Source organism: Phaseolus vulgaris, chromosome 5 (assembly GCF_000499845.2).
Source record: "Phaseolus vulgaris cultivar G19833 chromosome 5, P. vulgaris v2.0, whole genome shotgun sequence".
NCBI lineage: Eukaryota > Viridiplantae > Streptophyta > Magnoliopsida > Fabales > Fabaceae > Phaseolus > Phaseolus vulgaris.
This window is the reverse complement of record NC_023755.2, coordinates 32,480,240-32,494,873: the sequence shown is the minus strand read 5'-3', so window position 1 is coordinate 32,494,873 and position 14,634 is coordinate 32,480,240. Positions and strand designations below refer to the sequence as shown.

The following is a 14,634-nucleotide window of genomic DNA, read 5'->3' as shown; positions in this document are numbered from 1 at the left end:
AATAAACATTTTTAATCCGTTAATCATTATATTTTATTTTAATGAAGATGCGAACAATATCTTTAAGTAGATTTTGTTCAGGTGGAATCCATATGATTAAAATTAAAACTGTTAAGTTATTTATTTTTACAATATATTTTAAAAGTATATATACTGATAATATATTACAAATTCAAAATTTTGAGTAACTATAATATTTGATATATAATGTATGAGTATAATGTATGAGAAGACACTTCACATTTCCCATTTGCGAGTGTTAAACATATAAAAACAAAAGTGCCTAAATTCTCAAAACATTCATCGTACCAAGACAGAGAAGTGGGTGAATTTTGAATTATTCTGTGTTACTGGTCAAAGAAGAAGACCCCAAAAAATGTTCTCATTATTCCTTCAGTGGTACTGATATAAAAAAGGATGGAAAAGGCATCTTTCATGTTTCCACATAGATATTTTCTTGAATTCATCCCACAGGAAATGGAGCCACGTGTTAAAATCCAAAGAAATTTTCTTATATTGCTGCATGATGTTGATATTTCCATCAACCTTTGTTTCATATATTGGAATCTCTGATACGTTGCCTTTTCAAAATTTCCTTAGTTTTCATTTAAATCTGAAAAAAAAACTAGCAGTTATGTGATTGAACTTTTGTATATATGAAATTATGAATCTGTGTAGAAAACAATGGAAGATTTGAGATAAAGTCAAATCTATTTCAACATTTTAGTTGAAAATAATGAAATCATGTAGCTAATGCAACACATTTGCTTCCAAAGTTGGATACCTAAATTGCTTAACTGTTAATGAAATTTATTTTAGAAGAAATGTAAGCTTTGAAGTTTTTGTTTTAAATTGAGTTCGGTTGGCTAATGACGGGTACTCATAAATTTATTTTTAATTATTCTGAAATAATTTAAGAAGCAACTGATTAGTTTGACCTTAATAAAACATTATTCTAATAAATAAAACAATGTTAGAAGCTAAATAAATAAAACATTATTAAAATATTCATCTCATCGTTTGTGATGTATGTTAGGAAAAGGTGTTGGGTTTGATATTTTGGTGTGATATGAGATTGAGCGAAAAGAAAAAGAATAATAATAGTAATAATAATATTAAAAGAATGAAAACAGGTGAGAAATAGTATTATAGTAGGAGAACAAAATGATGGAAGATTATAATGGACCACCGACACGTGCCGATCTCACCGACCTATGAAAAAAAATAATGTTATGGTGTTGACTTTGTAACGACAAGCATATGAAGGAGTGGTTTCAATGTTTGAATCCTTTGCAATGTTCCACCGAAAGTGAAAGTGAAAGTGAGGGGAGCAATACGTGGATCCTGTACCTCACACAAATTTCCTCTGCTTCACTCACCTTTGGTTTTCTTTACCCACATGCAACGCAACGTTACTCTCTTCACTAAATTTATGCAACATATTCATCTCACCCTATAGCTGCATGTCAAGAACACCTCACTTTAATTCAATTCTTTTTCACACAAAACGCACGCGGGTTAGTACCAATTGCTTCTAAACCAATTTTGGTTTTAAAACATGATAGTACATGATAGTTTATGATAGAAAAAATTGTACGCACAAACAACACACATAAACAACACACATAATCACGAATCAACTGTAAAAAATAAACAACATAAGATTTAACGTGATTCGGGTAATTAATTAGGTTTTCATTTTATTTGTTAAAATTTTATTACAAATACAAAAATCTCTAAAATAGAAATTATAAATGAAACATAATAATTAAGCTCACTTACTAAAACATGATGTATAATTAGCCTAATTTAATTGGTCATGACTTCACACTCAATAGTTTAAGGATTTTAAATTAGTATTACTCTTTAATAGCTTAACTTTGTGATGTTATTACCAGAGTAATAATAAAAAATGTTAGTAAAACAGGTTGATCATTAAAATTCTTCATATTTTATGATATTTTTTTATAAATATTTTGTAAAAGAACTCATTTCTTGTGCATTTTATAGAAAAATCACATTAAAAATTGTACAAAAATGTGAAAATTTCTAATGGCAATGAAGGATAAGAATAAAGAGTTAAATATAGGTTTTGCTTTCTCCTTTTTCTTACCTTCTCAGTACACACATTCTTAATTTCTTTTTGAAGATTGTCTGAACATGTTTAGAGTGAACCCATATACTTTACAATATAAAAAATGTAGTGAAATTAAGAGGAGTTCATGAGCATTCTCGTTGTGGAGAGATTTCCAATAACGGTGATGGTGAGGAGTTTTACCTATAAGAATTTCACGTAATAACTATGACCATATTTGTATTTCCCTTCACATAAAATGTATCTCCATTTTTTTTAAAAAATAACTAAAATCATTTTAGGTTGAAGATGTTAGAGATAAATATATAACATTAATAAATAAGTTATAAAAAAATTATAATATTTTATAAGTTAGTTTTTGTAAAATTGAATGTAGTTTAAAATTAACTTTTCAATATAGTATTAGAATTATTTAAAGTTTATTATAATAAAAAATTATTGGATTTATGAAATTATCGGACCGACATTTCACATAACTTAATATTTTTAAAAAAATAATAACATTGTTGTTTTTGAAAAAAATTCATTTATGTTTAACTAAAATACAAATATGCATTACTCACCATGTTCTTGGTATCCTTTGAGGTTTGTATCTATTCAATAAAGTTTGATGAAAGAAAAGTTTGAATGTTAAATCTACCTCATTCCAAATTTAAATTGTATAATTGTGCAATCCATTTTAAGCATTTTTAATATTAACAATTTGGTTAGCATAATGATTAAGTATTACTATGCATTATTCTAAAATATAAAAAAAAATCTATATAAATTAAAATTAATTTATGTACAAATTAAAAACAATTGTTTTAAAAATATGTGAAATATTTTTTACAAATTAAGAAATTCGTCACAGGTCAAAAGAATCGTTACGATAATTTCCATCATCGTACCAATTCCATTAGTAAATTATCGCTTTTTACATCTACTAATGTTTAAGATTAATATACACATTAAAGAGTATTTAATAAATACAAATTATTATTGTATTTGGATTAAAATATTTATTTTAGTTCTTGTGAGAAGTTACTGCAGTCATAATTGTTAAATATGAGTGGGGGTAGAAAAAAAACTAATGAACAATACTTTAAATTTGTAAAAAACAAATATAATTAGAAAAAAGGGACAAAAATGGATGGAGATAATTAATGGTAATAAACATAGTTGAAGCAAGCTGAATCTGTGACTTAATTAAACTTTAAAAAGGAACTAGTTTCAAAATCTAGCAAGCTTTTCGTATATGTATAATATTTCTTTTCTTGCATTGTCATCTACATAGTTTTGATTTATGAGAAAAAGAAGATGTTTACTTTTTGTTCTTTACAAAGATGAATGGAGCACGTAAATAATATTTTTGTTTCACATTAGAAACATAACACTATGATGTATAACCGCCCACGGTTGTTCAAGGTTAGAGCAACCTCGATCACAGGCTTCAATGAGTGTAACAAAAGTTCATGGTTGATCATTTTTGTTAAAAGGCACAACACAAAACTGACCACTGCCTGCACATGTTCCAAAGTAATCAAGCACAATCCGACCTAATAAAAATAATTTAGACCTTTATCCGACCCAATTTTTCGACAAACAAAATATTATATATATATATATATATATATATATATATATAAAAACCAAGCTAAATGAAATTTCTAACACCCCACTTTCACGTGCTAAACACTATATAAGAAGAGACTGTCATTGCAACACATCCCTTGAGATAACTTACGAACTCATCTCTTGATATAACTTACTATTATCCTGACACTTTTAGAAGTTGAAGCAAAAGAAACATGTAAATATATATTTTTCTCTTAATTTTTTGAGATGATTTTTAGGAATAAAATTGTGATGAAGTTCTAAGATTCAAAATGAACACTATTTCAGATGTGATGATCCTAAGAATAATATCTCAATAGATTTAAGGAGGTCGGAACATTATAATCATTTTGTGAAAAAATTGAATGGAGATTTTACGAATCGAAGTTCGAGGAGTTCTAAGTTTGTGATGATTCTAATAATGTTATCTCAACGAATTTAAAATCAGTCGTCTCAAAATGAAATTCTAATGATTTATAGTAAAATTTGATTGAGATATTTTCAAGTTTTAAAACAAACAATATATTAGTGATGGTGATTAACTATAATGATATTATCTCAACGCTTAAGGTTAAAAAAAAGTGAGATATGAAAAACTGGTTTGTGCTTTGGAGGAAACTCAAAAGTTGGGTCTTACTAATGTTTGGCTGGAATGTGACTTTGTCTTGGTTTGTGCTGCGTTTACTGCTAGGACAAATGCTCCTTGGATGCTTCGTAATTGATTGAATACTTGTCTTAATTACTGTGGAAAAATCAAGTTTAGGATTATTCATATTTTTCGTGAAGGGAATGCGTGTGCTGATAAGTTGGCTAATTTATGATTTATTCATAGAGAATCCTTTCATTAGTATAATAGACTTCCATGTAGTCTGTTCTTAGAATTCTTTATTAATAGGTATAGTCTACTATGTATCGTTTTTGTTAACATATGAGTTTTTGTCTAGTCCCCCATATTTTTGTATTTTTTTTTAGTAATATTTTTTCATGTGATGACAAATGATTGTTGTTACTTGAGGTGTCAGCCTAGTTGAGATGTCAAGTAGCATAGTGATGCCTAACATGAAAGCTTTTTATAAAAAAAAAATTGGTAGTGTGATAATATATTATTCTATTTTAAAACAAGGCATGAATTAGTTTAATAGAATTGGGTAAGAGCTATTAGTTATTCTATATTTGGTCTTGGAACAAACCATGAGTCCAGAATAAGTTTTTTGTTGGTGTGCTAGACGAGCCTTGGGCTGCTGAAATTGAAAAATACTTCAGCACATAGTATACTTTATTTGAAAGCATAAATATCTCCTGCCCAAAATATCTTTTAGCTTTTTTATCTTTTTCCTCTAAGTGCATGAATCATCATCACCTTCACAACAGAACAATCTGCAAGAGCTTTTTTAATCAAGTCATGAATCTTGTCTCACAAATTTATTTTATTTTTCATCTTTGTAGTGAAAAAATAGATATAATAAAAGTAGATTAGGAATGGAATTTGTATAGAAGAAATATCTCAGCAATGATGATCCCACCAATCGAATCCGAACACATGGACAACAGCACAGTTATGTAACTGTTTGGGTTCGAAGGTGGTTTGTTGCAACATGTGGAAAGCTGAACTTACATACATTAATCTTAGAGTGCGTGAGTGAAAGGTGACCGAAGGTGGTCGAGAATGAAACTAAAGAAAGAGATTGGTGTTGAAGCAAAGACACAAGCGTGTGGGCTCCACTCTAGCCAACCCATCTACTATCATTTTTTCTTAAAATAAAAGTTCAATTTAAACCTCTTTCTGCCTCTCATATAAACCTCTCTCCCAACACTCTTTTTTCCCTCACAACACAATCTCCCCTGCTTTCAACATCCCACTTTCTCTTTCTCATCTCCCAAATTGCCACATAAAAAACTCATCTACACACCGTTCATCCCTGCTCGCTCTCTCTTCTTTGATTTTGTTCTTTACACACTCCAGATTGCATATGGGTAGCTCTAAAGGAAATAACTTTCGCATCCGATTCTGTTTTTTATTTTATCAGTGTTAGAACAGAACAAACCCAGATTCTGAAACTCGGTCTTTCTTTTCTAACACCTGAACTTTGATCAGTCTGATTCGAATCTTTCTTTTCTGACAGCGCCCATCTCGTATTAACTTCCTCAAAACAAGCTTTAGTTTTGAGAGAGCGAGCAGTGTTGTGTATTTATAAACACTCATGGCTGCAGCGAACACTGGGAAATTCGATATGGGAGATGAAACTAACAATTGTTCCCAGAAGGGAAGTGAAGGCAAAGATTGGGAGGTTGAAAAGGGAAAGGGCATGGGTTCAACCACTCAGAGGCGTCAATGGAAGCCAGTTTTTGATGATACTTCCATTTCACACAATAGACCTCTGAAGAAAATCCGCAGCCCCGATCGCCATAACACAAACCAATCTTCCTCCTCTTCTTCTTCTTCTGCCCCTTTTCAACCTTCTCCTCTCTCTACCCCTCCTTCATCCTCTTCGAGAATCGTGTTCCCTTTCGCCTTCAACGGTTCCCAACACCCAATGCAATTCCCTCACCAATTCGGCGCCACAAATTCACCTTTCCCTCACCCCTCTTTCCAAAACCAGCAACAACAGATGATATCATTCGATTCCCAACAACAAAACCTTCCCTTTCCACCAATCATGGCCAGAGATTCTTCTCTTCCACACTACCACCATCATCAACAGCATCCGCAGCAACTTCTTCAGTATTGGAGCGACGCTCTGCATCTAAGTCCCAGAGGAATGTTAACCCACTTGGGGCCAGATGGAAGGCCGTTGTTTAGGCCTCCAACGCAGCCCCTAAACGCCACCAAGCTCTACAGAGGAGTGAGGCAACGCCATTGGGGAAAATGGGTCGCTGAAATTCGTCTTCCTCGAAACAGAACGCGTCTCTGGCTAGGTACATTCGACACGGCGGAGGACGCCGCCATGGCCTACGACCGCGAAGCCTTCAAACTCCGAGGAGAAAATGCCAGGCTCAATTTCCCCGAACTGTTCCTCAACAAGGACAAAAACAAACAAGTTGAAGAAGAACCTTCTTCACCTGCTCAAAACCAGCCTGAACTTGAACCTGTTCCTGTAGGTCGTGACATGCCAAGAGAAGAGTCTAATGAGAATGACTCGGGAATTGGATCGAGTGACGCCACTGATGAGGTTCATGCTGCTGCTGCAGAAGGAGGTGAAGGGGTTTCTCAGGAGCTTGTTTGGGGAGAAATGTCTGCATGGTTCAATGCTATTCCTGCAGCTTGGGGACCTGGTAGCCCTGTGTGGGATGATTTGGATTCCACCAATAATCTTCTTTACCAATCTCACGTTCCTTTTTCAAATTCCAATCAGCAGGAGATCAATGATGCTCAGAGACATGAACATAACATGGGACCAGGTTACTTATGGAAGGATCAGGATTGATTGATTCAACTTAATTTTCTTCTCCAAGTTATCCATTATACAGCATAGGACACTTTGATGATTTCTCACTTACTTCTTCTCACTGGTTGCTGATATTTTTACCACAACCTGTGAACCAATACAATATTCATTCTCAGGATATCTCTGCTGTACTAAGGCTCATTGTATTTCCGGGCCTTTCAGCATCCTCACTGTGTTCTGTTTTTCAACCTTCTTTTAAGGTTTTTACTTCACTCTTTCTGCACTATAATTATTTAGTATTGAATGTAGCAAAGGTAGTTGGTATTCACGAGAGAAGGAGACGGTTTTGTGATTTCCTTCTCGGTTGTTCCATCCGTTATGAGCTATGTTTTTCAGCTCCAAGGATGGATTTATACTATTATTACTTCATTTGTAGTTTGTATGCCATCATGCTATGCACTTTTTTCTTGTTATATTAAATATCCAGCACCATTTTGCAGTATTGCAGTGTGTATGTATCAATATTATTTTTTGGATATGGTTAATTTTAAGAGATGTAAAAAGAGAAAGTAAGAAGAAAAAGATGAAGATCTTAAATATGCAGTTGGCTTGTGATGGAAGTTGGAAGTATGAAGAGACCTGGGTCCCTACCCTAATAATGAAAGCAGATAATGTTGACTAACATCAATCAATCTATGAAGCAAGGGCACACCACCTTCTGGGGGCAAACACTAGGATTTCTTGTTCCCATAACTTTGACCGTCTAATGATTTTCTAATAAGCACATTTATTTGATTTTTGGTAAATTGGCAACTTGTTTGTTATGATATAGCAGGAATTCAGTGAATTAACAACTTCTTCCTTAATAGATAGGTAGAGAAAGTTGCAGAAAAGAGTAAGATGTGATTATTTATTTATTTTCAAAGATATGAAAAGTGTGATTGATTTAAGAGAAAAAGAGAGGAGTTACGTTTTCCATATAAGAGAAACACCTGCAATCAATTATGTGGTATTTTTCTGCATAATGAAATATTTTTTTATATAATTAAATATGCAGTAGATATTTTATTAATGTTTATATTTTCTATTTTTATAATTAAAAATTAAATTAAATTCCTAATAAAAAATAAATTTAACTATTTTATTATTATTTTTCACTATTTTTATTTAATTTAAATAGTTTTTTCTTTCATTTCTATTTTCTTTTTCTTTATTTCTTTTTTTTTTACTTTCTCGTTTTCTGTCATCTAATTTAAATAAAGACTAAATGCGTGAAGTAAGGTTAATTTAGCCATACTTAATCCTAAATATTATAGCTTAATAATGAAATATTTTTTTCTCGTAAAAAGTATATTTTGATAATAAAGTAGTCCAACAGGACTTAACTATATATTAGAGAGCATTTTACACATTGAATAAATAATAAAATAAATAGGACGTTTTTTTAAGAGCTAAATTATCAAAACATAAGATATTTTAAAGATCAAATTAATAATTTAATCTATATTTTAATATCAATCTGGGCAGTTATAGTTATCTAGAATATAAAATAAGATAAAGAAAAAAAAAAGATGCAATTTAAAAGGGACGTGTTTGATGAAGTAACAAGAGAAAAAAAAACAAATATAAGACTCATACTATTTTTAGTTTTTTACACTAAACACTTTTATTTAATTTTTTTGATATTTTTATCTTATATTTTCGCGTATTTTTTCCTTCTCGAGTGAGATAAATTTAGACACCGCACATAAAATTGTAATTCTAAAATAAAATATCTCATTAATATATAGTAAAATTAACCCCTTTTCTCTTTTTTTTTCTAATTAAAATTTTGAAATTCTCATTAATATATAGTAAAATTTTCTTAAATAACATATTGTATTCTAGCAAATATGAATTTAAGTCCCATCGTTTTCTTCTTCTCACTCCATCTGCTATAAAAACAACTAAGAAGTTTCGTAGAAAATTTAAATAACTTTTTTGGGTAAATATAATAATACGAATGATTAACTACAAAGTCTGAAAATATCAAACTCGTTCATCATTGAGCATGCGCTCTCTTATAGAACAAGAACTAGATATTATAAGTCCAATATTTTAAAAGAAATAAAGCGAAAAAAAATATTGTTAAAAGACATCAATGTTACAAACTAATTTAAGAATATTAATATTTACTATAGATACACTACCTTATTTATTTATTTAATATTTTTCTTTTTATATGTCACTTTTTAATATTTTGTATTTATAATATTTGTTTCCTTCTCTTGATATATTTCCCCTAATTATAAAAAGTTTTTAATAAAAGAAAAAATGGTCTTTAATTGTATGGACTGTGAATCCCACCAACTATAGAATCCAAAATTGTCTCTTGTATCTTGGAACAAACAAGATGCAAAAGAGGACAAAAGTAAACGCAGACTTTCCACGTTAATTATTGCAACTAATATTTTATTTTCAAAGGATAATTAAGTATGGTTAGCAGAAGTGGGCCCAATCACCGGCCCATGAGATCATCATATTTCTTACTTGCGACGGCACGATAACGATGAGCTTTAACATTGATTAATAATGATTTTAATCCAAATCATGTGGTTAATTATACACCATAATCACGATCATCTTCATGTACAAGGTAATGATACTAAACGATAAACAAAATATCTTGGAGCAGGAAGCTATGCTAGTGACGTAGCCATAGTTAATTAAGGTTACTGTTCATCCTCATCTAAACCAAACCTAATCTTTTAATGCTCTTCTGATGGAAGGGAACTTTCATCAACATTTGCCCCTTGAAAATAAATTATATAACTAACAAAACCTTTCGAAAAAAATAAAATTTTACCTAGTATAACATTTTGTTTCGTATCTATTCTTGAAAATTTTATATGGATTAAAGATAGGTAAATTTATAAGAATATTTTTTATTTTATAAATCTATTTTTTAAAAATAAGTTAGGTTGAAATTCAATTTTTTATATACACAACTGTCACTAGCTTTTAATTTATTTTTTAATAAAAATAAATTTTATATCTCAAGTCATTGAGATAATATCATCAACATCAATCGTCACATTTGAGATATTATTCCGATCGTTGGTCTATTGAAATAACATTATTAGAGTCAATAACAAAATATTAATGTCCGCTTTAGAGTATAGAGCTCTATCATAGTTTTATCCTTAAAAGACGTATTAAAATGTTATGAATGTATACTTAAATTGTTCTTGACCTCAACTTTTAAACGATGTAAGACTATTATCCATATCAGAACACATTAATATAAAATTTAGTGTATATTTATTTATGTAATAAAATTTAAAAAATATTAAATAATATAATATTTAGTAAATGTTATCCGATGTAATTTGAGATTTCTTACATGCATATTAGTCCATTATATGGTGTGATGATTTTCAATTTGGATTTTATACAGGTGTTTACCAAATTTTGGTGTGCTATACATAGCAGCAACAAATTATGGAGAGGAATCTGAAAGTAAAGATTAACATAGAAAACAAAATGAAGTAGGTATTATATGTGAAGAGGGATGTTTAATCTGAAGAAATGTTGTATAATTTTTTTATAGAGCTATGATAAAGAGAATCGTTTGAATATAAATCTTTATATAATATACAAATATTCTATCACTGATCAACAACTATGAGTTTTTGTATAATTTACATTTTTTTATAAAAGTTAAAAAAACTATAAAAACCAATAAAATGGAAGAATGAGTTAGCCTATAGGCAGATCCAAATTCTATTGACAAAGAGTTTAACAAAGACATATTAGGTAGGGTTCTAAGGAAGGTACTCTTGAAAATGATGTTGGCATTATATTAGATAAACTTCCCCTCATGTATAGTTAAAGTATCTTTTGTATCTATCTAGTTTCATATGTTTTTTTTTTGTAGCAATTTGAGATGTTACATCATCTATTGCTGCTGCATAGTTTGTAAGGATATCAAAAGTAGATGAAGTTTGCAAAACCTCATCCATGCTCAAAATAACTTATAAAAAGTGAGATAAGGTTAGTTATTTGTAGTGTTTCCATGAGCTAATTAAATCATTGTTGCATACATTATAGTTGTATAAGCCTGTTTTGATCACACAAAGAATTCAAATCAACCAATTGTTTGATGAAGTGCAATGCAAAAGTGAGTAGGTAAAAAGCAAAGAAAACAACTTGAGCAAGTTGAGAGGTAAGGTTCAAATTTCCTTGTTTTTTCTCCAAGTTGCCTTCCCTACAAACATATAGGAAAAATCATAATTGCTTCCCACTTTTTGAACTGTATCCATCACCTATTTTTGTTTGGATTCTACATTAATAATACCTTATCCTCATCATAACCCAAACTTCAAGTAACAAGCAACGTCATGTTCAATGCTAACTAGCAATTACATCTATATCTACCAAGAATGAAGCTTACATGGTCCTTTATCACCACAAACTCAAAACCACACAAAATATAAGCATAATACCTTACGAGTTTTTTCAAGCGCATTTATGTTGAATTGCTTATTATATAAAAAAAAATATTAAAGATTTCATTAAACTATTGACATAGTCATTTCTAAACACTCAAAATAATAGATGCTATTATAGATATCTTTGAATAGATGCTATTATAGATATCTTTGAAGAAGGTTAATTAAAAGTGAAGATAAGTACAAAGAGGAATGGTTCTTTGGAATTTAAAAATAATTGTTTAGATCTTCTAAGTCGAGTATTTAAAGTTGAGTGACTATATGCATTTGATTGGATTTTTTTTGAAAATTTCACATCTAGATATAAAAATATTTCATAATGGATCTAAACATTATCTTATAAGTTGGTTTTGTAAAGTTGAACTAGACTTAAGTCCAATTCCGACTCTATCCTAATAAGAGTTTGTTACTTTTATCAGGTTACCTACTATCGGATCACCCATAAATATATAATTCAATGTATGAGTGGACAAGTCTCGTCAAGAAGGATGTGTATTGGACATCCCCATTGACTAGAAATTACTCAATTTCCTATTAAGTTTGGTCAATTTATTAATTTACCACGGATTCTTAGAGGATCTTATTTATTCTTTAACTTGATTTCAAATACTATTGATGAGTAGTTAATTCATGCTTTTTAATAAGTCTTATAATTGACCTATTAGATGAGTTATGTTCCTTTTTAATAACTAATCAAGTAGGAGGTGGTAAACAAGATTAGTCTAACCATTTTTTTTTATTCAAAGGACTATTAACGTAAAAAATGTGGTGGGTTAACCCACCATAACAAAGTGAACTAGAAATATTGACTCGGTCCACTAAAGAATAAGTTGATGAGCTAACATGTCAACCTACTAACTTTTTTAATTTTGTTTTTTAAATTTCTCTTAAAATTTTGTAATTTTAAAATTTTTATATATTTAATTATATAAATATTTTCTAAGTTTTTAATTGATTAATTAATATTTATAATCAAATAAATAAAAATAATTATTATCTTATTAAATTACTTTATTATAAATAATAATTAAAAATTAATTTATAAGTGTTAATTATTGAAATTATAATACTATATTATATATTTGCATCCTAGAGACAATATAATGCAAAAAATAATAATTTTTTAAAATAATTTTTATTTTAATTTTAATGTTAAAAAATATTAGTTTAACGAGACAGGTAAAACGGACTAAAACGAACTCATAAGTTAAAGACACCAACTCAAGTTTGGAACCCATGGAACCATTTTACCATCATGCAATTAAGTTAACTACTACACATACAATAATTAAAAAACTATTTTATATATAATATACTTTTGTTATATACAATTATAATATATTATAATATATAAGGATTTGACGCCAGATTATGAAAATAAACACTAACTAACAAGGATACTATTGCAGTTGGTTAGTTGGCGAAATTCAAAATGGAAATTTATGACCTTAAGGCACGGTTTGTTTTCGGGTATGACCAAGAGGAGGGAGGGGTGAACGGGTGGAATTCATGTTTGGATCGGTTTATTTGAAAGCGTGGGCACGGATGAGAGAGCAGAGTGGGAAGTTTTTCTCCTCCTCACAAAAGTGAGAAGATTTAAGAGGATTCCACGTGACAAAAACCATTCACATTTCATTTTACTTTCCTATCCTTTGTGCACATGTGAATGAGTTTCCTGTGGTGCAGTTCTGAGCCAATGACTTTTCTTTTCATTAGACTCTCTAGTGCTACCTTGCAGAAGAATCTTGACCAAAATGGTAGACCCGTGAATGTGAAACTGAAGTTGTGTTTGCTATAAATGAGATTAGGTTTGATTGTTGTGTTGTGCCCAGAACAAGAAAACAAGAGAGAATTGGTTTGAGCAAGAAAAAACTCACTGGTTTGCGCACTGGTTTGTCTTCATCTTTTTCCAAAATCGATTTTTCTATCATTGTAGATGTTGTAGAATCGATTTTCTTATCTCTGTGCATGCTGTAGAATCGATTTTCCTATCTTTGTATATGCTGTAGAATCGATTTTCCATATGGTTGGATGGTGCATAATCGATTTTACATTTTTTCCAAAAGATGCAGAATCGATTTTCTATAGAAGTAATTTGGGAGAATCGATTCTGTGGCTTTTGAAGGTAGAAGGAGAATCGATTTTCCCTTGTGTGAGAAAAATGTTGGATTCTGTTATGTATTTTTTTTTTTTTTTCCACATTCTCTTCATCACATTGCTTCTTCTTCTTCTTTGCAATGCTTCTTCTTGTGCTCTTCACCTTCAAGTAAGTTTTTAATTTTTTTTTCTAAATATATTTACAGTTTTTTTTTATGATGTGCTGTTACTGTTTTTAATTTTTAAAAATATATTCACATTTATTTTCTATATATTTACTGTTATTATTTTTAATAAATATATTTATATTGTTTTGTATGTGTTTATTGTTTAGTTTATTTTCTTGTTTACAGTTTTTGTTTGCAGATTGTTATGAATGTAGTTATTTTTCATTATTATGTGGTTATGGTTTTTGATTTTTCTGAAGGTATTTATTTTTCTTTATTATTATGTGTTTATTGATTTTACAGTTTTTGTTCATGTCGGTTGACCTAAAACATCTTCGCGCGTCTACGTCACTCTCACGTCCAGATCCCTGTGGTGCTTGCACGTGCTTTTCCTCCTGAAAACACAAAGACAAAGGGCGTCCTAGAGGTCGTTTGCACTCTGACGCTCAAGTCAATCTTAGGACTAGGAAACACCAAAATTGTTTAACATAAGACTGTAACTGTGTGTGTTAAGCGGCACAAATGAATAGCGTACCTTGCTAAGTTTGTGACTTCCCTTTATATAGACTGAAACTAGGGTTTCCACTGTTTCCATTACCCAAAATGGGTTTCTTGCGGGGGTGAGCTCCAGCGCCACAGTTACCCACTCTTAGGATAACCTAGCGCGTGGGGTTCCCTAACTGGAGTGCAACCTCTGACAGGATGACCACCTGGATGCCTCCTTGTGCACCTGTGGTCGGCCATTTTGGGAGCGTCCTAGCTGTTCACGTGCCATGCATGCAGCTCACCGCTGGACGTGACCC

The 14,634-nt window shown here is 30.5% G+C and overlaps 1 protein-coding gene across 1 annotated transcript; it reads left to right on the top strand.

Annotated features, from left to right (window-relative positions):
• Positions 1-5,481: 5,481 nt before the first annotated feature.
• On the top strand, positions 5,482-7,579 carry LOC137835468 (ethylene-responsive transcription factor ERF053). The gene has a single exon (XM_068643992.1). It carries the CDS (start codon positions 5,893-5,895, stop codon positions 7,114-7,116), a length of 1,224 nt encoding a protein of 407 aa, XP_068500093.1. The 5' UTR covers positions 5,482-5,892; the 3' UTR covers positions 7,117-7,579.
• Positions 7,580-14,634: the final 7,055 nt, after the last annotated feature.